We start from the raw sequence: 27,876 nt of genomic DNA, 5'->3' as shown, positions 1-27,876 counted from the left end.
CTACTAGGTAGGAAGGATTGTTTCTAATTTTCAGCTCTCCTAAAAAGAAGGCTGCCTGCTGGTAGTACGATAGGATAAATTTCTCAGAGTGAATTACTGAAACAATGGGTAACTTAAATGTTTATAGATAAAGCAAAACAGAGAGGGACTATACAAACTATTCTCCCATTACTAGGGTTTTAAAATCCCATTTTTCTATATAGTCAGAAACACTAGGTATTATTCATCTTTTTCATTTTTGTCAATTTGAATACAAAAATTGTTTTTTAAAATATTTCCCTGATTATTTATGAAATTGACTATCTTTTTTTTCCTTGTCTTTGACTTTTCGGCCTTGTCAAATTTTCAATTTTTAAAATTTTTTCTTACTGACTTTTTTCAACTCTTTATATATTGTGGACATCAACGCTTTCTATTATGTTTGCTGCAAATGTCTCCCAGTCTTTTTTGTCCTTTAACTTTGCTCACAATGCCTATATAAATATAGATGTTCTTAATTTTTATGTGGTCAGATCTGTCCATTGTTACTTTATAATTTCTTGACTTTGCATCTGACATAGAAAGACCTTCTCACCTTGAAACATAAAAAACATTTTCCAAATTATTTTAAAATATGATCCTGTAAATTTTTAGGATCTTTTGATAGCAGTAAAGATCCCTTCTTACTGTTCTTCTTAAGATTCTTCTCAAATTTTTTTATCTATTCTTCCAGTTGAACTTTAAAATCACTGTAAAAATTCCAAGTGAAATTTCATTAATTTGAATGGTTGATGAAACTAAAATGTCTATTGTGTTTTCCTATCAGGAAAGTGGTGCATATTTCTATTTATTCAGGTCTTTTTTGGAGAGGGGGGTGGCTCTTAAGTAAAATTTTATGTTTTTTCATATAAGATCTTGAATGTTTTACATTATGTTTTTTCTTGGGTAGTTTCTACAATTGTTTCTATTTTGCGTAGGCTTTTTAAAAAAATTATATTTTTCTAGCTAGTTATTTAATGTGTTTAAGAAAACTGTAGATTTTTCGGTCCTGTACCCAACTACATACTGCACTATTTTATCAGATCTAATAAACTTCACTTGATTTTCTCAAAGAATCATATCTGAAAATAATGACAGTGTATCTTCTTTACCATATTTATAATTTTACTTATTTTCTAGCCTTATCACATTGAGTGGGACTTCTAGCACAATGTTGAATAATTGTGGTGATAACAAACATTCTTACCTTGTTTCAGACATCAGTGGTGCATTTGTCAGGGTCCTCCAGAGAAACAGCCATTAGGTTGTGTGTATACAGAGAGATTTAAGGACTGGCTCACGCCTGATTATGAAGGCTGGCAAGTCCACAATCTGCAGTTCAAGTCTGAAGGCCGTCACACTGGAATCCTAGGAAAGACCTATGTTGCAGTTCGAAGCGGAAGGCTGTCTGCTGGCAGAATTCCCTCTCACACTGGGGACGTCAGTCTTTTGTTCTCTTCAGTCGTTCGACACATTGTGGAGGGCAACCTGCTTGACTCAGAGTCCACTGATTTCAGTGTTAATCTCATCCCACAGCACACAGAAAATCCAGAGTAATATCTGGCCACATATCTGGGCCTCTTGGCCCAAACAAGTTCACACATAAAAGTAACCATCACAAATGGATTTTATTCAACAAGTATTTATTAAGCACCTAATATGTGCCAGACATTGTATTAGGTTCTGGGCATACAACAGGGAACAGTCACTATCTCTTCTGAGAGAAGAATGAAATAAACCTGTAAAAATAAATAAATAAGCAGGACAATTAAGGATTGATAAATAAAACCAGTTATTACAGAGAGAAAGTGGGCTGGGTGGTGGTGACTACTTTAGACTGGGTGACCAAAGATGCTACTGATTTTTCACTGTTAAGCAAAATGTTTGTTATGATTTATCATAAACAACCGCTATTAAAATACGAAATTTCCAATTACTAACTTACTAAAAAGGAAGAGCATTAAAATCTTATTAAATGCTTTTTAGGCATCTATTTAAATGTTTGAGTTTTATTTTGATTCGTTTCTGTTAAATTCATAATGAATTACATTAATAGTGCTCTAATTTTGAAACATTGTAAAAACTCCATTATAAAAACTCCAAACATCTAATTATGTATTATTCTTTTAATCCATGGATGGATTAATTGTGCTAATATTTGGCTAAATCTGGCCCACCACTTGTTTTTGTACAGCCTGCAAGCTAATAATGATTTTAACATTTTTAAATGGTTGAAAAAAATCAAAAGAATAATAATAATGATGATGATGACATGTGAAATTCATCTGAAATTGAAGTTTTGGTGTCCACAAATAATGTTTTGTATTACTCTCCTATTGCTGCTGTGTCAAAATACCACAAATTTAGTGGTTTAAAACAACACAAATTTATTCTCTTATGATTATGGATTTTAGAGTCTGAAATCAGTGTTTCTGGGATAATGTCAAGGTGTTCATGGGGCTGGGTCCCTCCTGAGGCTGAGGGCAGGATGCCTTTTCTGGCTTCTAGGGCCGCATTTCTCACATTTCTTGTCTTGTGGCCCCTTCCTGCATCTTCCCAGCCAGCAGCTTAGTGTCTTCAAATCTCTCACTGCTTCTGTCCTCACACTGCTTTCTCTCTCCCTGAGTGTTATAAAAGTGTTATTCATAATAGTCAAATAGTGGAAAGAATCCAAATACCCATCTACTGGCAAATGGATAAACAAAATGTGGTTTACCCATAAAACTGAATACTATTCAGCAATAAAAAGAAATGAGTTATAAGAGGGAATAAAGTACTATTACATGCTACAGTATGGATGAATCTTGAAAACATGATTCTGAGTGAAAGAAGCTAGCCATAAAAAGACCACATATTGTAGGAAATGCCCAGAAAAGGAAAATCTACAGACAGAAAGTAGGTTAGTGGTAGTCTGGGTTTAAGGGTAGAAGGCAATGAGCACAGTGTTCTTTTGGGGGTGATGTAAATGTTCTTAGATTATGGTGATAGCTGCCAATGATTATAAATTTACCGAAAACCACTGAAAGGCACTCTTAAAGTGAGTGGCTTTTATGGCACGCAGATAAAGCCGTTTTTTAAAATCTGAGCTAGAAAATTAGGAGACATGTAGAGAAACGTTCATTAAGCCTCTGTAATGCGCGAAAACTCTTGAGATAAATGACCATCAGTGGTTTTCTGCATTGTGTCTCCTTACTTGTGCTGCGACAGAAAAGAGGGTGGTTCCTAACTGCCCTGGGCTTGGGGAAGATTCATTCATCAGAGACGTATTGATTTGCCAGGAATTCTTCCATAAGCGGGAGATTCAAGAGGAAATAACGACGACAATAAAGACCCCTGCCTTCGGTCCGGGAAGGAGACAAATTCACAGTCCGTTCGGTGACCGGGGTGGAAGGATGATATGTGGAAGGTCTTTGGTGGGAGGACCAAGGTGCGCGTGAGGCGCTTAGAAAAGGCCTCACTGAGAAAATGACAAGTTGAGCGAAGACCCCAAGGAGTTGCACCGGTAGCCACTAGATCTCTCCGAGAGGAGGGAAGACCAGGACAGAAGCCCTGTCGTGAGGCCTCGCCTGGTGGGTTTGGGTGTGAGGGGAGTGAAGAGGCCCGGGCGTCTAGAGCTGAAGGAGCCGGGGAAACGAGATGAGTAGGAAACGGGTAAGAGGGGAAGCGACCGATCGTATGAAACCTTCTGATTACGGGCGAGACGGGAAGCCTTTGCAAAAAGCGTTGAGATGAAGGCTCACCTTTCAATGGGGTCCAGCTGGCCACTGCGTCGATAAGTAGCGGAAAGGTGGCGGGCGGGCGTGGGAACGAGAGGCCCTTTGGCCGACTCTTTCAATAATCCGGGCAAAGACGGTGGTGGGGCTCCGGCGGGTCTGGTGTTAGCGTGAGAAGTGGTTGGATTCTGTACATATTTGCCAGTCGAACAAGCGGGGTCGCTGGATTGACTGCGGGGTGTGTGAAAAAGAGAACAATCAGAGCTGACCCCGCGTTTTTTGGCCCGTGCAACTGCTGGAATGGAGTGGCTGGGACGGGGAAGGGTCCTGAGTGGACGCAGTCGGGACTGAGGCAGCGACAGGTGGCGCCACGTCAGCGCCCCCGGCGTCGGAGAGCGGACGCCCCCGCCGACAGCGGCGGGAAAACTCCCGCTCCCAGCGTGCCCCGCGCGCCAGCTCGCGCGCCCGTGTGGGGGCGGGGTCTGCGTGCGCATGCGCCGTAGCGGGACGCACTGGCGGGTGCGGCGAGGCGGTCCCTTCGAGTTCGAGTGTGGAAGTTCGCTGCCTGAAGAGAGTGAGGGAGGTTAGGTGCTCCCGGCCACTTTCCCGTCCCTGGTAAGTGCGGCGGCGGCGGTGGCGGTTCGGGCCGCCAGAGAGGGGACGGCTTCCGAGGGGCCCGGGGGCTTCCTGCGGCCCCGCGTGAGGCGTTTCGGGCTCACGGCCGTAGCCCCTCAGGGGCTGTTGGGAGGCTCCGTGAGGCGTGAGGTGTCGGTTCAGTCCCGCGGGCCGCGGCCGCTGGGGCTCCGGCCGGCCGGTCAGGAGGCGGCGTGAGGGGACGGTGCGGGCGGGGAGAGCCGAGCGGCTCCGGCCTGGGTCCCGCGAGCCGGGCACCGGCGGTCTCCGAGCGGGGAGGGTCGCCGGGGCCCCGGCGCCGGCGGGCGGAATCGGACGGTCGTCGGGCGCCTTTGCGTCCCGAGCTCCGGGAGTGTCGGCTCTCTGACCGCTCGTTGTTGACGCGGCCAGGTTGTCGACCTCCCCCCCGCCCCCCAGAGGACTTGAACTCTCAAGGCTGGCGTCTAGCCCCGCGATTTCCAGCGTCCCGCGTCGACGCGGTGGATGAGGCGCGGGCGTTTTGCCCGTGGACGGCTACAGGAGGGGTGGCATCTGACCCCCGGCATCAGATGTGATCGCCGTCGCCTCGTGGGCGTGAAAACGCTCGCGACGTGGGCACGCGACTCCATGCGATGAACCTTCGCAGCCTCCCCGAGGTTGGTTGGTGGCGTCGGCCGCCTTTGCAGCTGAGACGCTGCCCCGTCTGACCCCCAGAGCCCGGCATGCTGACAGCCTGGACGGTCTAGGCCAGGTTGGGGTTACATCCTGCAGCTGTTCCGCTGTTTCCCGAGTAGCCCAGCTTGCGCGCACCGTTGCGGGAGGACAGACTGTGCGTGCACCGTGAAGTCTGGAAGGGAGGGGCGTTTTCCAGAAAAAGGGCAGCGGCAGCGCCAAAAGCCAAACGCCCTCGGCCGGCAGACGGATAGCAGAGCACTCTAGGTTAAGAGGGTGGGTTGAATACGTGTGTACCTAATTTTCCCCCCTCCTGAACTCTCACTAAAAGTACAGCAAAGGGATTTTCAAAAAGGCGCACACCCACAAGGATTGAGAAAATGCGATAGGAAACAACAGCAATAAGATACTGGGCTCCAGAAAGCCCAAGCCTTAGCAGATCAGCTTAATTCTAAACCAGCAGCAGGGAGTGCTGGGGGAACAGGTCTACGTCAGAAACAGAGTCTTCGAAATGTGCAGAAGGTGCAGAAGGTGGCAGCGAAAGGAATGGCGCTGGGGATGGATGTGGAGGGCTGTACCTCGGTGAAACGCGCCGGAGAAGTAGGTAGACCGCCGGCGCTCTCTCCCCGTGTCACATCGTTGGATTCTGCTTCTCTCCCATTAGAAGACTGGAGGCTGGTCTCTTGAGAACGTAAAGCAGGATCTTTGAACCAGGGGACCCCGGGCACAGTTACTAGGCTCCCTTTATGAAAACAGGGACAATGAAGATTGAAGTCCATCATCCCCCAGTTTAAACCCCAGAACTTTCTGCAGCCAGTCTGATACCCTTCAGGCTCAAATATGAGAATTCTGCACGCGCGCGCGCACACACACACACACACACACACACACACACACACACACACACACACAAAGGGAAAGATATACACAGTAAGTTAGTCACAGTGGTTGCTTCTGGGAAGGGAAAGGAACATTGTGGCTGGGGGAAAATGGGAGGAGACTTAACTACTGTTAACTGTTTTAAAATTGTGTACCATGTGCGTATATTACCTATTCAAAAATGAAATGTATTTCTTAAAAAATAATTGTAAGTGAATACACCCTTTGACACAGGAATTTCTCTTACAGATATGTCTACACACATGTGAAAATAATGTTAAGTACAGTGCCACTCATTGCAATATGGTTTTAGCAAAAGATTGGAAACAATCTCATTTTAATTGATAGATGGTTGGTAAAATAATGTACAACGCTTCCTTGGAATATTCTATAGCCATAAAAAAAACAAGAAGCTTGTTGTATAAGGAAATGAGTAATCACCAAGATACATATGGGGGGGGTTCAGAAAAGTAGGTCACCAGTTTATAAAAAGAAAAAGGAGATGTGTGTGTCTGTAGGTATATATATAAAATATCTGAAAGATAGCAGAATATTGGTTGCCTTTGAAGAGAGGATCTGGATGGTAAGGCAAAAGTGGAATGAGGGAGAGACTTTCCACTGTATATTTTTGTACCTTTTTAACTTTGGACCATGTTATTATCTATTCAGTGAATGAATTAGTAAATGTTAATGGGAAAAAAGATGAACAATGGAGATCCTGACGTTGATGATATCCTGAACAATAAAAGATCTCATACTATAGGAAGGAATGCTGCATAACAACCCTGAAATCTCTGGCTCCCTGCATTTCATGCTCTTGGTTCTTCAGGTAGACACTTCATGGTTCTTCAGTGGTTTAGATGTTGGTTGGACTAGGCTGGACTCCAGACTTTAGTTTTGGGTTCTGGTCTGCTCCATGTGTCTTCATTCTGGAACCCAGGCTAAAAAAAGCAAAAATACATGAAGCATGTTTTTTTCAGGGCTGAAGGCAAGAGTTCAAGAGCACTTCTGGAAATTTGCCATGCCTCAGCTCAGAAGTGGCACATTGAGACATATTGTGTTGATTAAAGCAAGTCACATAGCCAAGCCCAAAGGCAATAGGGTGGAGATTTACACTCTGCCTACTGGGAGGCTCTGCAGAGTCTCAGGACAAAGGGTGTGGATGTGTACTTCCATTGCAGGGTCAGAGGAAGAGCTGGGAATGATAAAGACGAAGGAAATGGGTTAATAGAAAGATGCTGTGAAATTAAGTTGAAGATGGTTGAGAATAAAGATACTTAGGGAAAAAAATACATATATATATATTTTTTACAGCATTACCAAGATACAGCATCCTACTTTGATATGAATTTCCTTAAGGCATCCATGTGAAGATATCACATTGGCTTTATCTTAAATAACATCTGCCAGCCCCACACCTGGTCCTATAACAAACTCTGAGTGACCGTAGGAATGAAAATAAATAATGTGCTTGTAAAGACATCAGTTCTTAGAGAAGTAGTTCTAAATGTTTACTTTAGCTACTGAGTGTGTTCATTCATAGTTCTTGTGTCTGCCAACCCACCTTTCACAACAGAATCTTCTTTTCAGGGAGATGTCCTTTGCTTCTCAGATGTAATGCACTTTAAGTTTGTTATTCAACAGTGAAAATGAGTCATACAGAGGTAATACATATTTTCATACATTCTGCATCTTCAAGGTTCCTTTTTTTTTTTTTTGTAGTCATATGGCTCCAGAGTAATTTTCTTATTTTCATCTTGTACTGTGAGAGACAGCATAGCATTAGTGGTTAAGAGTGAGGACTTTGGAGCAGACTGCCTGAGTTTGGATCCTAGCTAATTGGATATATAACCTTGGGCACATTATGTAAGCTGCTGTGCCTCAGTTTTCTCAGCTATAAAATGGAGATAGTAACAGTACTTGCCTCTTAGAATTCTTAGGAATGTTAAATGATTTAATACATATAAAGCAGTTATAATAGTACCTGACACAATAAGTATTTCTTAAATATTAGTTATTCTTAATATCATTGCTTTTTATTTGGAGGCTGTGACTTGAATCATGGGTCTTGCAGAACAAGCATATATAGTTATTCATTTGTCTGAATAGGCAAGGAAGTAATTTTTGATCCATTTATTCTCTTGAATTCCAGGTTAAATTAAAAATACCTTTTGGAAATAAATTACTAGATGCTGTTTGTTTGGTACCTAACAAGAGCTTAACATATGGAATAATTCTTACACATGGAGCATCAGGAGATATGAATCTTCCTCATTTGATGTCACTGGCATCCCATCTTGCATCTCATGGTTTTTTTAGCCTGAGATTTACCTGTAAAGGCCTTAATATTGTACATAGAATTAAGGCATATAAATCAGTTTTGGTAAGAAAATTTCTTTATATTTACTTATGACAGAATTCTGTTTTTAAAATTCATAATAAATTTAAGACATTTTATTAGCAGTCGTTTGATTTAATTTAAAAATCCTTTAATGAGTATTCTTAGAAACTCAGCAGTGTATGAAGGCTGTGTAATGGTCAGATTTCTCTTTTTTGCCATCAGTTAGTTTCCATGGGGATGAGTGCTTACATCATAAATGTTTCTCCGTGATACTGCCAAAGAATCTACTTATGATGTAATTTACATATTGAAATTTAGGATATATAGTTCTAGGTATTTTGCCTTGTATACTATGAATGTACAAATAATACGTGATTTCTCTATTAGAAACTATAAAATCCCTGGATAAAACAAATCTGAAATTTCTTTTAATCCAGATTACTTCAAGCTTACTGACTTTTTCAGAGCTTTAAATTAGATGTATTATCACATTTTGTATTAGTTGGAAGCTTTTACTGGCTTTTCTTCCCTCCACGATTTGTTCTTTAAAAATATTTTAGTACTTGAATTTGTTTTAGACAGTGTTTTTTTCCCACTTATTTGCCTGTATTACCCAGTTTATGATTTGACAGTGAAGGCATGACCAGAGAGCAAAGAATTGATTACCTCTTCCAAGAAGAATCCCTTGAAATTTCTTGTTTTTGCAAAAATTTTCATACATTTCAGTAATGATGAGAAAATATATGTTGGTTTTCCAGTGGAATATTTCATGGGAGAAGAATTGATAATTTTTTGGTCGATTTTTCTAGAATTACCTAAAGACCTCAGGAGAATACAAACTGGCAGGTGTTTTCCTTGGAGGTAAGTTTTCAATACTTGTGAATACTTGTTCTAAAGTCTACTCATATTAATATAGGAATAGGTAATCGAGAATTAAAATTAATGACAGGAAGAGACTTAAGGATTTTTTTGTTTTGTTTCGGTAAGTCACTTCCTTGTGTAACACCAAGATACTTTAATATTTAAATCTAATTTAAACCTCATATATATGTGTTATAACCTGAAGATGTCTCCTTTTATTTATATCCCTGAATCACCCCCTCTCAAATGATTCCTTCACAAGGACTGTCCTCACCACTTCAAGTATTCTTTTGGAAAATAATTCCTTTTTTTTTTTTTTTAAGATTTGACTTAGGATCAGTTTTTAGCTATTCACAAGTCTCTGGGTATTGCAGCTTTTTAATTGGCACCTGTTGTAGTTAATATTTATTGATAAGCAATATGATGGATGAACAGTGAATGAAATCTGACTTGCCACATTATCATCACCACTACTTTATGTGAATGTTTATATTTCAAACTGAACTTACTTTTAATTGGTTTTAGGTCGTTCAATGGGCTCAAGAGCAGCTGCTTCTGTAATGTGTCATACTGAGCCAGATGATGCTGATGATTTTGTTCGAGGTCTCATTTGTATTTCCTATCCACTGCACCATCCAAAGCAGCAGCATAAACTTAGAGATGAAGATCTCTTTCGTATAAAAGATCCTGTACTGTTTGTGTCAGGCTCAGCAGATGAAATGTGTGAAAAGGTGAATTATAACTTGATATTTGTGTGAATGAGAGAGAAAGAATGAAAGAAACATCTTGGGAACAAGATATTACCTGCAACATTCAGTCTCTTTAAAAAGATGCTGATTTTAGGGACTTCCCCGGTGGTCCAGTGGTTAAGACTCTGCGCTTCCAATGCCGGGGGTGCAGGTTTGATCCCTGGTTGGGGAACTAAGATCCCACATGCTGTGGCCAAAAGTAAATAAATAAATAAATAAATAAATAATTTTAAAAAAGATGCTGATTTTACTAATGCTAGTTTTTTTCCTTAGTTAACCCTGTTGCTTTGGAGAACCTAAAAATATAAGCATACTGACAATATTCATCCCCCTGTAAAGAGTGTTGGTAAATGGATTAACTCTCAGGTAGAAAATGAAGGATTAATATCTGAATCTTGTGAATTTCGGATTACTAGACTGTACGTTTGGTTTATCATTTCAACATTTAAGCAGATCTCTTCAATTTGTTATAAAGTTGACTCTTGAAAAAAAAAGTAACTTGTACATATTACAAAATTTTAGTGTATTTCCCAGAGCATATAAATAATTTCCTTGGGGAAAACATTTTTTAAGAGAATTTTTTTGGCTCTAGTTTACTTAATGACTTTTTAGCATCAGTAATGAATGCCTAATCTGTTCTGTTGTGTTGCTGTATGCTGTATCTGAAAAACATGGACTGCCACTTCTTGCACGTTCCATTGCCTCAAAAGTTAGCTGTAGACTAGGTTTTAATATTTAGTGAATGGATGCCAGTATAGGTATGGTGGGAGAGAGGAAATCTTTACTGAACACCAGTAGAACATTAGTCTAGTATCCTCTTCTTTTTTCCCTTTAGAACTTGTTGGAGAAAGTGGCACAGAAAATGCAAGCTCCTAATAAAATCCACTGGATTGAGAAAGCAAGTCATTCCATGGCAGTGAAAGGACGGTCAACAAATGATGTTTTCAAAGAAATAAATACACAGATTTTGTTTTGGATCCAGGAAATCACTGAAATGGACAAGAAATAATTGTAGTTACAAGCTATGTTATTTTGAATACAAATACAGTTAATTTGTTAAAGAACAACATACCTCTCGGCATTATGAGATACATTTCAGACTAATTTAATGTCCTTTAATGTTCTCCCATTTTTAAAACACATTTTAATTGTGAAATTAATGCCCTTTACAAAGTGTCTTTTGAAAGCACTGTTATAGTTGTATAAAGATGATGTACAAATATTGAAGGTGGTCTAAATATAATTTATTTTCTTTAATATAGTTAAGTTTTGAAAAATTAAACATTGAATTTTGTTACAACAGAACTTTTGTCTTATTGCTGCGCAACTGAGAAAGTACTCTTAATTTTGCAGAGCAGTGTCATCTTTATGAAAGGAAAACAACACTTTAGTAAATTTAGTCAGTTTTATAGAATGTATACATCTATTAACCTAATCTTTTAATAAATTTCAAGGGATGGATGAAGATACATTTTCAAATATGGGGACTCTGAACATTGTTTTTAGAATAAAGTAACAACTTTCATTCATTAAATGTTTACTGAAGGCCTGTTATAGGCAAAGCCTCATTAGGTTTGCAATGATGAGTAAACACTTGGAGTTTGGTATAGTGGGGGAACTTGATGTCTAAAGCTCTCTGATTAAGGGAAGAATGAAATAAGGAGTAAATAGTGGGACTAACATCTGTGCTGTATCTAGGCAGAGTTAGGGCACTTAATTTTGCCTTGAGGAGTGCAAGTATCACTTGGACTAGACTTGAATGGTATTGAGTTATATATTAAAAACATAGGTTCTATATTTCCTGTAAAGAACACAAAAATGTGATGAGGCTGATGATATATATATAAAGTTTGTAGTGAGCAGTGGTTTTCTATAGTAGGAAATTAACTCCCTTCCCTGGTTTCTCTACTGCCCTAAAGTTAGGCCCTTCAGACAGCCAGGGTGGCCTGGGAAGCTTGCAGATTTTTGAGGTCCCTCACTCCTGCCCTGGTGAAGTTAATGGATTTTAATTACTTGTTAATTTTTCTAAATAGTGCATAAAGAATGAAAACCTAGATAACGGTATCTAAATTGTGTGTATTATAGAATGAAATCACGTACAGCTACAAAATTGAAATTTCCGTGTCACTCAGTGTACAATAGTTACTCACTTTTTGACTGAATTTCTTGAACAAGGCCCTAACTGAAATAGTATATAATTCTTAACTTTTAAAACAGGAGTGATCAAAATATTATAAAAAATATTTAACCAGAGCTGACAAATATAATAATGGTAAATCAATTGGAAAATATTAATACTGTAAACCAGAAGTGAAACTAAAAAGGAAAATACAAAGGAAAACTTACTATAAAGCAGACTATAATATAAAAGTACAATGAAGAAATAGATTTAAAATGTTACTAACCAGCTATGTAATTATAATATTCAAGTTTTCAAATTAAACTATAGGCATAATATGGATGACCAAAGATACTACTATAAATATAGGGATGTCATAGAAGGTCATTTAAAGTTGATTTTACCCTAAGTTATCTATCAGAAACTACTTTTTTTTTTTTTTTTTTTTTTTTTGCGGTTCGTGGGCCTCTCACTGTTGTGGCCTCTCCCGTTGTCCGGACGCGCAGGCTCAGCGGCCATGGCTCACAGGCCCAGCCGCCCCGTGGCATGTGGGATCTTCCCAGACCAGGGCACGAACCCGTGTCCCCTGCATCGGCAGGCGGACTCTCAACCACTGCGCCACCAGGGAAGCCCGAAACTACTATTCTTGATTGATGAAGTAGCTTGTCATTTGAGAACTGTGTACCTAGCCATGGGTGGGGAAGATACAACTGCTAGAGAAAGATATGAGTGATACGTGTAAGGCCAAAATAAACATTTGTGAAAAGGTCCCATCTGCTCTTCTGCACAGAATTGACACATCTTGCAGGGAAAGGGTGCAGCTCCTTCAAGTTTGAGATTATGGTCTAAGAGCTATCCTGGCGCCGGCTCTGGTAGGCCCTGATTAATGGCACAACCATTCACCTAAATCAGTAGTTCTCAACTGGGAGTGATTTTGTTCTCTAGGGGACATTTGACAAGGTCTGGAGACATTTTTGGTTGTCACGGCTGGGGTGGGGCTGCTACTGGCTTCTCGTAGGTAGGAGAAAGGCATATGCTAATATCCTGCAGTGTACAGGACAACCAGCCATTACGAAGATGCACCTGGTCCAAAATGCCAGTAATGCCTAGGTTGAGGAAGCTAGTCCTTGACAAACCAGCTTTGGGATTATCTTTAAATCCTTTCTCCTTCACCATTAGCTTTTCTGCACCACTTCTGAATCCATTTGCTTCCTTTTAGTTGCCAAATCCTGTGTTTTCAGTATCAAAGTCTGATTCTATCCCCGTACTGTAAAATGAATTACAGTAGCCTAATTCATTTTACTATTTTATTGTCTCCTTGGTTCAATAAACCATTTGACACGTCTAACTCAAAAACTGTTGGTGGATCTCCAAGCGTGACTATTAAGATTAAAGACCTTAGTTCAAGGCTCTCCACGATAGGCCCTATCAACATTTTAACCTTATTTCCTCTCCCCCATACTCTGAACCTGTACACAGTACTCCAGCTAACCTGGATACACAAAGTTTATGAACAAGTCTTTGTGTCTTCTCTTCCTGAAACTTTTTTCTTTGTTAGTCTTTGTCTGTTACCAAATCATACTCCTCCTTCAAGGCCCTTAAATTCTCTTTCCCACTTCACAGCTTTTCTTGAATTTCTCCAGCCATCTCCCCTTCAAAGCCACATAATATCTTCTCTGTTGCTATTCACACTCTGCCTTTTCAGAGATTATTGACATATTTGCTCTATACAACTAATTACATACTGCTTCGGGTCAGGGAATGGTTTTACTCATCTTTGTATCCATAAAGCACTTGGTGTTACTTGCTCAGTGCCTTAGCCATTCATTATTCAGTAAATCCTTGTATTGAACTAAGATATTAATAACCTTGGTTTTATATTGCCATTTTATACACTTATTACTGGGACTTTCTCTTTACATGTAAAGAACAAAAACCTAGTTCACAATGTCCAAATAGTTCAAAGAGTGTGGCATTGGTAGATATATATTTTTTTAAAATAGAATTTTTTTCTGGGTGTTTTCTTTCACTATCTATATTACTGTTAGTAATGGGATTTCTCTGCTGTTATTTTTTATTGTCTTCGTGACTTTTAAAAATAAACATAGCATTTACCTTTTTTTGCTGCTCACTTGAGATTGACATAAGAAGAGGTTTCTAGTGCAAAGGACAGAAGTGTCTATGCTGAAAAATAGGTAATTGTACTTTTATTAGTAGTCAAGTACTTAAATAACAAAAATGACAAAGCCCTGGAGGGGATGGGGATACTCTTCTTTACCTCTCTGCAGACTTAAGCATCAGCGGGAGTGGTACACAGAAGTTCCTTTTCAGTTCTTATAAGAGCTATTCGTGGTATACTAATTAGGGATTCAGTGTCATCAAGCCCTAAAAGATCTAAGGAATTAGAGAGTTCCTTAATGTTAAAACACTCAACCCCCTTTAAGATAGTTAACATTAAATGAATTAGAGAATGTCTGCCATCAGGCAAGAGAAATTGAGTATATTGCCAGCTGCATTAAATATTGTAGAAAACCCCAGCAGAAATAAAATCACCCTGATCGTGTATATGGATGGGGAGTCAGAGAGGAGGGTGGACCTTACCTTAGAAAAATCCAGAGGAATTGTTGAAGTTTCTTCTAGAACTAAGGAATGCCTACCATGCATTCCGGAGAGCTATACTTTGCAAAGACAAACCCCATGATCACAGTTAAACTAAATTAAGATCATAAATACCTGTCGGCTATGGTCCAGTAGACGGGAGAGTGTAAACTAGGATGCGTCATTAATCTCATTATCTCTAATACTCAAGGGAAGTAAGAGCTCAATAAATCTTTCTTGCACTCAAAGTTATGTGACAGAAGAGGCCTGAACAGTTAACTCTGGTGTAAAGAATTATACTTCTTTCCTCAACTGACCTTGAATAAGTGAAGACAAAGGGAAGAATTAATTCATTACGTCTTCAAAGGGAAAGTACTCTAAATCCAAGGTAGTATTAATATTTTCATTAATAGTCCAGACTTTTTTTGTATACTTGTGACTAAACTACTCTCTAGACTTTGAGGGAAGGTGAGCAGTGCTTAGATCTGGCTCTGCCCCACCCTAATTCTGACATCAGCAAGCGTCACAAGCAGCTGCTCCTTGGAATCAACAGAAACAGGGTGAAGAGGAAATTCACCAGGAGACCACTCCAAAATCTACCAAAATCTAACTTGGGTTTTCAGCATCACAGTAGATTGTCGAAGAGGAACACAGCTGACAGACCCCTCTAACAAAAAGAAATATAAAATGAGGTGTTCTATTTTACTCAAAAATCAAGTTGATGTGAGCTCAGTTAAATACCCACTATGACACGTCCTCACTTTTCTTAGACCCAGAGCAATCACTGCTGCACTTGACAAGGCACTGGGTGGCACTGGACATTTTTTTTCTGGCAGAGCATTGCATGTGGTTATGAGATGGGCATACCACCTTTTTGTGTTTTGGGGCATCCAGAATCGAGGACTTTGGAATGAAGACATCAGTCTATTTCACATAACATAAAAATGCCAAAGCAATTTTATTTCTTAAAAAAAGTGGGTGGATTGGAAAATAATGCATTTTTGACATTATGGGACCTTCTAGAGTCCTGGACTTCTCAAGATAACTGGATGGCAATCTTATTTATAATTTTTCTGGGAATTATCTTTGAGATCGTACTCATAAAGATTTGTACAGCCTTTCAGAAGAAGCCTGCACTTCCTTCAGAAAAGGATAATACAGATGCCCACAAGGTAAGAACAAATGCTTGATTTCCTTTTCCCTGATTTTTCAAAGTAACACATAAGAATAACTTATAAAATTGTGGAAGTTTGATATTTGGATTACTCTAATATTTTATTGTCTCCCTTGAAACAGAAAGAAGACAGTTGCCTTAAAAGCATGAAATTTGGTAAGTATCCTACAATTTAATATTTCAATATAAAACTTGTTCAGCCTGAGCTGCTCCTTTTGGTGCTCTGACATTTTTTATTCCCATTTATCTCTAGGTAACTGGTCAATTCATTCATCTTCAGAAGAAAGGTAAGTGACGTATTTTGAAATTAGATGAAACAGGTTGGTTTTGTTCTACTCAAAATTACATCTGAATTACAGAAAAGGGTTTTCCCATGTGTATAGAGGATGACAGCTGTTCAACATCATAATTCAGTCGGACTCTGATTTTTTAAATGGTTGCTCTGTTGCAAGCTGTGTTAAATGGCTTTTTATGTACTGCTGAAATTATCCTTTTAGGTAGGTAGACTCATTACCGTTATTACAAATGAGGAAAATAAAGCTTAGAGAGGTTAAGTGGCTTGCTTCCTTACCCCATCCTCTCTCTCCAATACACATGAAGAAGTAATAATCACCAGTTCTGAAAATTCAGTTGAAAAATATTCATTTAGCACCTACTGTGAACCGAGCAGATCCTGAGCTAAGTGCTGCAAGAGTGACATGAAATGCGTTTATATCATCAGCATCCTAAGGATGCCTGAGTGCTAGAGATTAAATACAGACATCACTACTCTTGTTGCTATCAGTATCTTAATTGGTTTCATCAAAGTCCGTTCAGCAATCGTTAGATATCACTATACAATGGACATTGGGTTTTATACTGGGATACAATTAATAAGATGGTATCTGTTCTCCGGAAGCTTATACTCTTGTGGAGGAGACATAGATCTAGAGATAATTGCTTGCAGTTCGGTAACACAGTGATTGGAATACTATGAGAACATCTAGGAGGTACCTAAGCCAGCATAGGGGTGTTGGGCTGGCTTCATGAAGAAGGTTATACTGGAGCTGAATTTTAAAGGATAAGTGAAAATTAGTCAGAAAAAGACAGTGGGTTAGGAGGATAAGAAAGGCAATTATAAGCCCTGAGCAGAGGCAAGGAAATAAGGAACAGGGTATGTGCAATAAATTATGATGATATCAGAGTTGCTAGAATGCTAAGGATGAGTCAGGGAGTAGTGGGAGATGAAGGTGAAAAAATACGCAGGAGTCAGATCATGGGGGAGTTTCTATACCCTGTTAAGAAGCTTGGAGTTTATTCTGATAGTGAGTAGCCACTGAAGGTGGGTAAGCGTAGGAGTGACACAGTTTTGTGTTATAGCTAGATCACTAGTAGCTAGCTGTGTGGAGTGTGCATCTGAAAATTAATTTCTTTCAGTTGTCAGGTGTAAAGGGGCTTTATTCATTTAACCTGGTTGCTCTATTTTTATATTGAGTACTAGCAAATCTAGTTATAAAGCGGGTGTCCTGAGAAGCAGTAACAGTATCTGGAAGTACGGGAAGCTGGAATCCCAGTCGGGGTTGGCTGGGAACAGGAATGCCAGAGCAAACCAGGACACCTCAGAAGTGCATCCACCATAAACGACCATCCAGAAGTCAACTGGACAGACCAGGAGTTGGTGTTTGAGGCGTACAGCGCTTAGGTGTGCACTGAGATTGAAGATTCTCATGGAACTAAAAGCCAGAGGATTGACAGACGAGAGGAAGCCACAAGAGGAAGTGGGGGGAAAAGGACTTTTAGCACCAGGATCAAGATAATCTGAGAGTTTCCCCACCCCTCTGTGCCATTATTCCATTCCTGCTTAGGCGCAAGTAAATACTTTTAATAGGCTTTAGGGAAAAGTAATTGAGAAGAAGAGATTGGGGGGGATGGTGTTGAGGGAAGAGGGTTAGGAAAGAGATACGGCTTCCATGGTGGCAGTACTACATTGTAGTGAAAAAACACATTTTGAATTACAAAGGTCTAGGTGTATGTCATAGTTCTGCCTCTAAATGATGGCATGGCCTTGGGCAAATGACTTAAACTCACTCCTTTTCCTTACTTTCAAAATAGCAGTTAGAAGAATTACCTCTTAGGAATGTCATGAAGATTCGTTAAAATGATATGTGTAACAAAGCAAAAATATTTTACCTTGGCACCAGAATTCCTTTTTGGGGTTTATATTTGGGAGATCCTCTTAAATTATTTTGAGGTAAAAGGGCTTAAATATTGGTAGAACCTCAAGCATAAAAATGGTTAAAGTTGCACTGCATCAGAGACTGAGTGGGTTTTGTCTTGCTTATGAGATGAGAGAGAAGAGAAAGGGGAGGGGTGGGCAGAGAGCAGGGAGGAGCGGCAGAACAGAGAGCAGGGAGGAGCGGGGGAAGCATGTGGGGCTCAGGACCGAATGGCACAAAGGACGTCAAAGGATGAGCCTACCACTCAGTATCCGGAGTCAGGGAGAGCCGTGCTGGCCAGGCAGAGTCTCGGTGAGCCATGCAAACTGCTGATCTTATATCCATTGAGTTTTGGGAAATGGTTTGTTTCAGGGTTGACCTCAGCCTTAGATGTGTGTTCCTGGGAAAGTCTGCCATCAGTTGCCTGAGTTTCAAAGATTAAAGCTGTCACTGGTTGGTTTCAGAAGTGTACTTCCTGAAGCGAGTTACCATTGATAGACAAAATTGTTTAAAAGCAGGTTTGGTGTTTGTTACTATGACTCTAGGATTATGCTGTGACTCTACGCCATTGATTGATTTAACTGATTTACAACCACTTCTAGTACTTACTTGTTGCCATGGCTATAGAGCTGTCAGTCTTTTCCTAGGAGTATGGGGAGTTCTTTTTAAATTTTCAAAGGCCAGTTGAGATTCCCTGGTGGGGAGAGGCCAAAGGACATTTTAAAAATACACAGACATACCTAACGGTTAAGTGGGAGTTGCTTGTATTGCTGTAGTTAACTCCCTTCTATATCTGCCTCTAGCTTTTCCTTAAAGTTAGCCACATGTATGGGTGGTTTGTGTATGTGTATTTTTCCCCCTTCACTGAACCTGAAGAACAGGTTGGGTTGTATGTCTGGATCAGCTTGCTATGGACAAGCGTTAGCCATCAGAAAGCTAGAGGTGAAAATGGCCACTCAGCAAATATTACTGAGGGCCTACAATGTGCTGCAGGCCCTTGAGATACAGCAGTGAACAAAACAGACATTGCTTCCCACCTTATGTTTTAGACAGAGGAGAGTCTGATCGTAAATGACAACATGATAAATAAATTATATGGGAGGTAGTGATAATTATATGTGATATGGTAAAACAAAAGATAGTGTAGGGTAAGAGGAATCAGGGTGCCAGAAGTAGGAGAAGAGAGGTAGGTGCAATATATGTGGTGGGATTTGACTAAAGCCTTGGAGGGATGGGGAGTTAACCAAACAGAAATGGTAGAAGAGTATTAGAGAGGTTAGAGAATAGGTGACCAGATCATGGTTGGACCCTGCAGGCCATCTTAAAGACAGTGGCTTTTACTCTGAGTGACAACAGAGGATCATTGTAGAGTTTTATGCGGGAGAATTACATGTGCTGTCTTATATTTTTAAAGGATTATTCTGCCTGCAGTGTTGAGAGTAGACTATACTGGGTCAAGGGTCTAAGCAGATAGCAGGCTTTTGCAAGTAATCCAAGTGAGAGATAAAGGTAGCTTAAACCAGGGTGGTAGCAGTGGAGGTGCTAAGAAGTGGTTAGGATATACTTCAAAAAGTAGAATCAGTGGAGTGTGTGGATGTGAGAGAAAGGAGTCAAAGATGACTCCAAGATTTTTACCTGAGCAAGTAGGAAAGGTGCAGGTGTCATCAACTGAGATGATGAAAGCTGTGGGTGGAGCAGGGGCTTTTTTTGTTTGTTTGTTTGTTTGTTTTTGTGGTATGTGGGCCTCTCACCATTGTGGCCTCTCCCGTTGCGGAGCACAGGCTCCAGACATGCAGGCTCATCAGCCATGGCTCACGGGCCTAGCCGCTCTGTGGCATATGGGATCTTCCCGGACCAGGGCACGAACCCGTGTCCCCTGAATCAGCAGGCGGACTCTCAACCACTGCACCACCAGGGAAGCCCTGGAGCAGGTTTTGATGGGGAAATGAGGAATTTTGTTTTGCAACTGTTAAGTCTTAGATTGATTGGGCATCCAATAGAGATAGTAAGTAGTCTGGGAGAGATGTCTGGTAGAGACAGTGAGTTTGGGGGTTCTTGGCACATAGGCAGTATTAAAAGCCACAGAGAGTGTGAGATTACAAAGGGACTGTGAGAAGATAAGAGGAGCAGGGGCTGAGCCCTGGGGCGCTTCAAAGAGGGCAGGAAGAAGAGGAGGAACCAGCAAAGAAGACTGACAAAGAGCTACCAGTGGGTTAGAAGGATACCCAGGAGAATATGTGGTCTGGAAGCTCTCCAGGGCAGGAAAGACAAATAGTTATATAAGGTATACAAGTTAGGTATCAGACCAATATCCCTTATGAATATAGATGTAGAACCCTCAACAAAATACTAGCAAACCAAGTTCAGCAGCATATTAAAAGGATTATATACTCTGACCAAGTGGGATTATCCTCAAGAATGCAAGGTTGGTTCAACATACATCTAGCATTGTTTTATTATGTTTAAAATCATAATATTAAATTGTTGAAATATTGGTCTTGCATTTCAGCTTTTTTCTATATTTTCCCTGAAATGTGCAAAAAACTAACTCTGTATATGTCTCATATTTTCACTGTTCACTTTCCTAAGTGAATAATACACCTGTCCTGAGGAAATTTTATCCTAATTATGTCTGGACACTGCTATAACTTGTTAGGGTCACCTGGATTCCCTAGAATGCTTATGCATCCTGCCTGTATCAGTTAGAATATTTTAATTCTCAAGTAACAGAAAACCATGATTCAAACTGGCATACCAAGAACAGAATTTATAATAATCATATAATAGGAAATCCTGAGGTAGGATTTGCTTCAAAATTGGTTGATACAGTGCCTCAACAACTTCATTAAGGTCCTGTAACTCTCCCTCTGCCTTTCCTCATGTTGGTTTTACCTTAAGGTGAACAGAAAGATGGCCACAAGAGTTTCAAAATCAGACCAGCATTGTCCAGAGGAAGTCAGAGGCCATTTTTTTCTCTGTCTTTCCTGGGAACAAGGCAACTTTTCCCAGAAGTTGTTAAAAATCTTTGTCTTATGCTGGGATGAGTTCATGCCCATTCCTAATCTAATTACCATGTTAGATTTAGCCTAATCATTTGGGGTAGAATGAATATTGAAGAGTCCACATCCATGATCATTACTGCAACTCCCAATTTGGCTCTGACAAACGGTGTTACCAGAGGTGACACAATACTAAAGATAATGGGTAGGTGTATTAGTCAGGGTTCTCCAGAGAAATAGAACCAATGGAAGATAGATTAATAGATAGATAGATAGATAAATATAAAAGATTTATAGGAATTGGGTCACATGGTTATGGAGGCTGAGAAGTCCCATGATGTGCCCTCTGAAAGCTGGAGAACCAAGAAAGCAAGTGATATAATTCAGTCCAAGGCAGAAGCCCTGCGGGGAGGGGGTGTGCAGCACTGGTGTAAGTCTCAGAGTCCAAAGGCCCAAGAACCAGGGGCTCTGATGTCTGAGGGCAGGATGGATGAAGATGGATGTCCCGTCTCAAGAAGAGAGAGGGAGAGTTTGCTCTTCCTCCGTCTTTTTGTTCTATTCACGCCCTTAACGGATTGGATGATGCCCACCCAGTTGGTGAGAGCATATCTTCTTTACTCAGTCTACTGATTCAAATGCTCATCTCCTCCAGAAACATCCTCACAGACACTCAGAAAGAGTGTTTTACTGGCTTTCTGGGCATCCCTCAGCCCAGTCAAGTTGACACATAAAATTAATCATCACAGTTGGTAACAAAGATGTGTATACAGCCTGTATATTAGATGTTAATAAATTCTCTTAACAGTTGAGAGAAGTTGAAGAAGTATTTAACATATTTTAAATATTCACCTAGTAATTTTGTGTTCTCTATGAAAAAAGGCAATCAGTAGTTTAGCCTAAACTACTCCAAATCCTATGAGATTTTCCTGTATAAAAAAGCATTTAGAGGGCTTCCCTGGTGGCACAGTGGTTGAGAGTCTGCCTGCCGATGCAGGGGACATGGGTTCGTGCCCCGGTCTGGGAAGATACCACATGCCGTGGAGCAGCTGGGCCTGTGAGACATGGCCACTGAGCCTGCGCGTCTGGAGCCTGTGCTCCGCAATGGGAGAGGCCACAACGGCGAGAGGCCTGCGTACCGCAAAAAAAAAAAAAAAAAAAAAAAAAATCATTTAGAAAAAATGATTTTTGTGATGGGGTATATTTTGATGATTTCATATTATTATCTTCATTGTTTATGATGAAGCATTATTTAAAAGTAGGGTCATTCTTCCAGTAAAGTACAAGATAATCTATGTTCCCTGAACAAACAGCTACCAGAATTTCTGACTTAGCTTATATGAGTTTCAGTTGATGACTTTAGGCTGCCTTACCATTAAACAAAACTTACGGTGCATCAGAATCACCTGGAAAGCTTGTTAAAACTCAGATTTCTGGGCCCCATCCCCAGGTGTCTGATTCAGTAGGTCTAGGGTGGGGCCTGAGATTTTGCATTTCTGATCATTTCCCAAGTGACCCTGATGCTGCTGGTCTGAGCATTGTTAGAGCAAGCCTAATCATTTGCGGTAGAAAGGATATTGGAGAGTCCACATCCATGATCATTATTTCAACCCAAAAGTATGTTGAGAAGCACTACCCTAAAATGTAGGCTTTTCTCTTGATCAAAAACAAACAGCTGTTAAAATAATCTGGACTTATTTATAGAAAGCTATAGTTTATGGTATTGGACATTCTTCTGTGGCACCTCTTAAAGTTCCATAAGGATATTTTTACTCTTGTCAAAACTTTCATACAGAGAACAGAAACAAACTGATATTCCTTTTAAAAGGATATAATCTTAACCTGCAACTTTGACTGTCAAAATAGACAAGTCAAAAGTAGACTTTTGGACAGGTTTTTGAGGAAAAAATCCCTCATTCTCCTAGATATGAAAATAATTTACTTCACTTTGTCAGTGGATTGATTTATTAAATGAATGACACTAGGTAATGAATAATTTTGTAATGTGGACAATGACTTTCCAATTTATCTCTATATTGAGCTATGTTTTTATATACTCTATTGGGTTTCCTTAAATCTAAAAGAGAGTTCCTGTAGGAAATAGGTCCTCAGTGACAACTGATTTACACACTCTTTTCTTATATTCAGAGTTGATGACTTTTCAGAAAGAACAATTACTTCATCACTTACATCTGAAGGAAATGAAGGTAACTCTGGAGACAGAGTTTCACTGCCAGATGAACCAACACGGGCAAGTACCAGTGAAAGTAAATATCGCATAAGTCACTTTAGTGAAAGTCATGAGCCATCTTCAGATGGTACTAGCTCGTCTTTGTCACTGTTTCATTCAGAAGTACAGGAAATTTTTCCAGGGTGCAGAGGGTGTCCTGAAAATGAACATGAAACAATACAGTTTTCATCTAAGAAATTATCTTCCATAATGAAAGCCAACGAAAATAAAAATTTGATGTTTTCTTCTGACTTTAACTTTTCAAGAATTTCTAGAATCATTATAGAAAGTGAAGATATAGATGTGGCACCACACCCTCCTGCCCATTTATTTCTTTCTAGAGACCAAGTCAGACTTCTGGAAGAAAATGTGAGAAATAAAATGCCTTTAACATCCAAAGCTACTTTAGAGAGTAAAACTACCTATCTGTACTCAAGGTCTCAAGAGCCCTTGATTCAGAATCAACATTCTGTTAGAACGGACATTTCTGCCGAAGCACAAGATTCTTTTCCGGGACAAAGTGCTCTTCTGAATCAAGATTTTTCTGAAGCCCAGTTTACTAGTCAAGCCCAACAACTTGTTAACAACCAGGAATCAATCAATAGCCAGCCTGATATCAAGGCCAGATACGTTGCTCTGCCTCAAGATTTGATGAGGAAACCACTTACCAGCAGCACACAAGGCTCCTTCCAGACCCAACATAGGGACAGGAGCCAACATTTGGTCCAAGTCCCACATTCTGTTGAGACTCAAGATTCAATCAAGGACCTAGAGTCTGATACAAAACACTCAGAAGAGGCCCAATATTCTGTTTGGTTTGAAGATTCAAACAAGATTCAATATTCAATCCCAGGGCAAAATAATATTTTTAATAATGCCAGACATCTAGTTTTAACTCTAAGCCCAAATTCAGTTGCTAAAGTGATGCCACAACTAAAGAGTGTAAAGACAAAGGGCCAGAAACAAATTGCTAGCTCAAAATTAAATCAGTATCCTGCATATGGCTCAGTGCCTCTTTCACCTACCATGACCAGGCAGAAAAACAGAAGAAAAACATTACACAGTAAAAGTAAATTTAGTCTCAAAGTTCCACCTCAAAAGTCAAAGAAAACATCAACTTCGCCAGTATTTCAAATCACAGTATGTCACACTTCAGAATGTAGCAAGTTAAGACACAGGTATAAAACTAAGAAGAAAGAGTTACATCAAAGAAAAGGTGTATCAGGTATAGCGTTGTGTCGTACTTATGCTTTCAAGCTTGTTCCTCCTTATATTAGGAAGTATTCCAGGAAAAGACTAGTGAAATTTATGCCAGGTTTAACAGGATGTAGACATTTTCTGCTGAAGCAAAATAAGTCACTGTATGCAGAGAAAGTCAACTATGCAGGGCCTGTTGAGAAAAGAGGAACCTCAGGGAGTACTAAAAACGAAAAGCATCATGGCAGAGACAATAAAGAACTAAAAAACATTTCAGCAAAAATTCCACCTCAGCTAGAAGAGTCTTTCATGGTCAATGCTTATAAACAAAAAGCACCTTGTTCTTCATTAATAGAAACAAACTGGAAGAATAAAGAGTCTCTTAAAGACCCAATTTTACAAGCAAAGGAAATCGATATTGCAGAGTTTTGTGCCCCAAATAGTGAAAAAACATCTGACCTGCATATTGCAAAGCATGAGACACCTTTAGAAGAAGCTATATCAGCACCTTTGCAGAAATTTGATTCCTCTCCCAAAATGGAGCCAGACAGAAGAGAGAAAACATGGGAGGACCTAAAAAGTACAGAGAATTCACATCTTCTACTTACAAATGGAGAGAAGTTACCAACTAGTACATCAGAAATGCAAAGGTGCTTTCCAAAGGGAAATACCCACAAAAAAGATTTTCTTGAAATTGTTCTGGAGTCTTCAGATGTCAACTTGCTCATTTCACTAGGAACCAAAAAGCATAAAAGCAGTGAACAATCAGCAGGTGGAGAAATTCAAGAGAGTCCAGAAAGTGTAATTGAGAAGGAAAAGAAACCATTAATAGTTAATGTTACAGAAGATGGTGACCTAAGTGAAAGTGAGGAACTTGAATGCAACACTAGAAGCAGCATAAAAAATAGGCAAGATGAAAGAATATCTGATGCATTTCACGATGCCACTCACACTGCCCTTTCTGAACCACCTCATATGGAAACGCAGAGTGGATTAAAAACCAAGACAGATACATCAAGAATAGGGCTTAGTCATTCAGCCGTAAAGCAAGACGAATTACCAGATGACAAGAAAACATGGAGTGCAGAATACATTGAGAAGAGATGTATATTTAAAAAACCACAGGAACATGACAGAGAGGAAGAACAACAGGCTCTACAAGAAGCAGATCCACAGCTAACACCAGGTTTCAGGTTGAGTCTACAACTAAAGCAGAAGCCCAAGTACGTCAAATTTGAAATAGGACATAGCTGTTCAGAAAGTAGAACAACTCAAAATGAAGAGCTAGAGGTACAACCACACACTCTTTCTACAGAAACAATTGTGGGGACTGGTCCATGCCCCACACTGGATCCATTTCAAGTTGAGAAGGTGAAGCAAAGCACAGACAGACCTACAGGCAGGGAAACCGCAGATCCAGTGCATCCTCTTACAGTGTCAGAGAGCTTGCCAGTTTTAACTGAAACAACAGAACATGGTGTCGCATTGTGTGGAAGCCCCGGAAAGCCCCTGGATGATCAAATTGCAGAAAAAAGGGAAGACTTAAAAAGAGTTTTACCTGAAGTTGCCCTGGGGTCTTTCCATAGGCGTATGCTTCCTTTATCAAGTGTGAAAAGGCAGAGAATCAGAAAAAAATTACCAGAAACCAAAAATGTACTCTGTCTCAACCGTGTAATTATGAAAGTAAAGACACCACCAATACATCATAGAAGAAGATTGAGAGGTGATTTCAAAATCATGATTAAACAAATACTGCAAGATAAAACTGTGGCAGATATGCTTCTGAGTGTTCTTGACCCTCACGTGTCTATTTTGCCTCATATTAGAACACACAGCAGATTAAATGCAGAGAATCACAGTCATACCAAGCTAAAACAAGAGATATCAGAAGTTGAAAGAGAAGAAAAGTGTTCAGATACCATTACTAAAGGAAGTGACTCTGGAGACACACCAGAAGCAGCTAAATTGCAAGATGAAATGAGTGGGGACAGAGAAGCTTCACCAGAAGCTGTCCTTGAGGATTGCTGGAACCTCAGATTGGATGCATATCCAGAGAAAGAGCTTAAAACAAAGAAAGAAATGCAACAACCAGTCACATTTGCAGAAATCATGATGGAGTCTGTTTACTCGGCCATAACAGATCCATTTCATGCTGAGAATATGAAGAAAAGCCTGACCACACAAACAGATTTAAGATGCACTGCACATTCTGAGATGCCTCCTCCAGCATCAGAAAAATCACTGATTGGAGACCCTTTAACAACAAGAGAAAGTGATGTCCCAGATTATGGAAGTGATACAAGGGAAATGGTTTATTCTTTTACAGAAACAAAGGCAGAGTTACCCAAAGATTTACCAGCAATTTTCCCAGAGACTTTTATTTGCCACATGCCTGTTTTATCTCATTCTAAAGTGAAGAAAAATAGAGTAAGATTCTCACACTTAGAAAGTAGAGTGAAGTCCAAGTCTGTACACATGAAGGCATTGAAGCCATCAATTTCACAAATATGTAATATCACAGGTCATAGAAAGGAACTGGAATCTGACTTTAAGGCCAAGTTTGAAAAGATCAACCAAGCTAATGGGCTGGTTTATGAATTTCTAAACACCCTTTACTCTCCTGTGTACAGCAGGTTACAAGAAGAGACAAACAGCTTCTGCCATGCTCAGGTAAAGCTCCAGGGACTAGCAGGTGAGGGGAGACCACAGTATGTTGATTTCTTTGATAAGAGTAGTGCATTCTATGACAGAGAAGAAAAAGTACAAGATGCAGAGGAAGAGGAGCAAAAAACGTTGCTAGTAACTGCTCCGCAACATACCCAGTACCTCTGGATCAATGGGTATCAAGGGAAAGAGACCCACCTTGCCGAACCAGACCCAGCACTGGACCGTTTAACACAGGAACAAGATATACAGCACCGAACATGCTTTACACAAACTGCTTTGCAGACTGGCCTCCAGATGGGTCCTCAAGAAGCTAAGGAACTCCAGAAGATCAACAAACCAGAAGATGACATAACAGCCCCTACAGGTCTGGAGATTCCAGCTCCTGAGGCAGGGAACTCATCACTTGATAAACTTTTGAACACTACAACAGAGTGTGGCCTACCATCTAGTGGAAACCTTAAAAGGGAACTAGATTCTTATTTTGTGGGGAAAAATTCAGAGTTACTAGAAAATTTGCAAGTGACCTTCCCACAGTTTTCTGATTCGGTTGACCCCTTTGTTTCTAAATCTAAAAGGAAGAAAAACATATTAAAATTAGCAAGGAAGCAAAAAACAGTGAGTCGTAGGTATAGAACTATGAGAGAACAAAAGCCATCAATTTTGCATATGCTTAATGGCAGGCAGAGCAAGGCACTGCAATGCAATTTAAAAATAAAGATGAAGAATCCACAGCAAAATAAAAATATAGCAGATGCATTTTTGGATATCATTCACTTCAAGGTGCCTACTTTGCCCAACATCAAAATGAGTATTGGATTAAATGTGGAGACAGATATGCAAATGGTAACAAGACTT

General features: G+C 40.0%; 2 protein-coding genes across 4 annotated transcripts in view; both read left to right on the top strand.

Annotated features, from left to right (window-relative positions):
- The first annotated feature begins 4,258 nt into the window (after nucleotides 1–4,258).
- Nucleotides 4,259–11,072, top strand: TEX30 (testis expressed 30). Of its 3 annotated transcripts, none has more exons than XM_082859692.1 (6): nucleotides 4,259–4,346; nucleotides 7,485–7,558; nucleotides 8,047–8,277; nucleotides 9,045–9,096; nucleotides 9,622–9,827; nucleotides 10,681–11,072. In XM_082859692.1, the coding sequence occupies exons 2-6, from the start codon at nucleotides 7,544–7,546 to the stop codon at nucleotides 10,852–10,854; spliced, it is 678 nt and encodes a 225-aa protein (XP_082715818.1). In that variant the 5' UTR covers nucleotides 4,259–4,346; nucleotides 7,485–7,543; the 3' UTR covers nucleotides 10,855–11,072. The 3 variants fall into 3 exon arrangements, with proteins under 3 accessions (XP_082715818.1, XP_082715820.1, XP_082715819.1); XM_082859693.1 differs by lacking the exon at nucleotides 4,259–4,346 and adding an exon at nucleotides 6,660–6,723; XM_082859694.1 differs by lacking the exon at nucleotides 7,485–7,558 and having other exon boundaries at nucleotides 4,268–4,346.
- A 4,434-nt stretch (nucleotides 11,073–15,506) lies between these two features.
- CCDC168 (coiled-coil domain containing 168) overlaps nucleotides 15,507–27,876 on the top strand; it is a gene marked incomplete at both ends in the record, with an annotated part of 28,051 nt that continues 15,681 nt past the window's right edge. Inside the window, 4 exons of the mRNA XM_082859269.1 lie at nucleotides 15,507–15,734; nucleotides 15,859–15,892; nucleotides 15,990–16,023; nucleotides 23,076–27,636. Of these exons, the coding sequence (XP_082715395.1) occupies nucleotides 15,507–15,734; nucleotides 15,859–15,892; nucleotides 15,990–16,023; nucleotides 23,076–27,636 (4,857 nt within the window). The remainder of the gene's footprint in view (nucleotides 15,735–15,858; nucleotides 15,893–15,989; nucleotides 16,024–23,075; nucleotides 27,637–27,876) is intronic.

The sequence above is a fragment of the Leucopleurus acutus genome (assembly GCF_964270905.1).
Source record: "Leucopleurus acutus genome assembly, chromosome: 18".
Taxonomy (NCBI): Eukaryota; Metazoa; Chordata; class Mammalia; order Artiodactyla; family Delphinidae; genus Leucopleurus; species Leucopleurus acutus.
The sequence above is the reverse complement of the archived record's forward strand: the minus strand, read 5'-3'. Positions and strand labels throughout refer to the sequence as shown.

Coding starts and splice junctions, on each gene's coding strand:
- TEX30 (XM_082859692.1), top strand. Junction 8,278..9,044: donor AGGCATATAAATCAGTTTTG/GTAAGAAAATTT, acceptor CGATTTTTCTAG/AATTACCTAAAGACCTCAGG. Junction 9,097..9,621: donor GGCAGGTGTTTTCCTTGGAG/GTAAGTTTTCAA, acceptor AATTGGTTTTAG/GTCGTTCAATGGGCTCAAGA.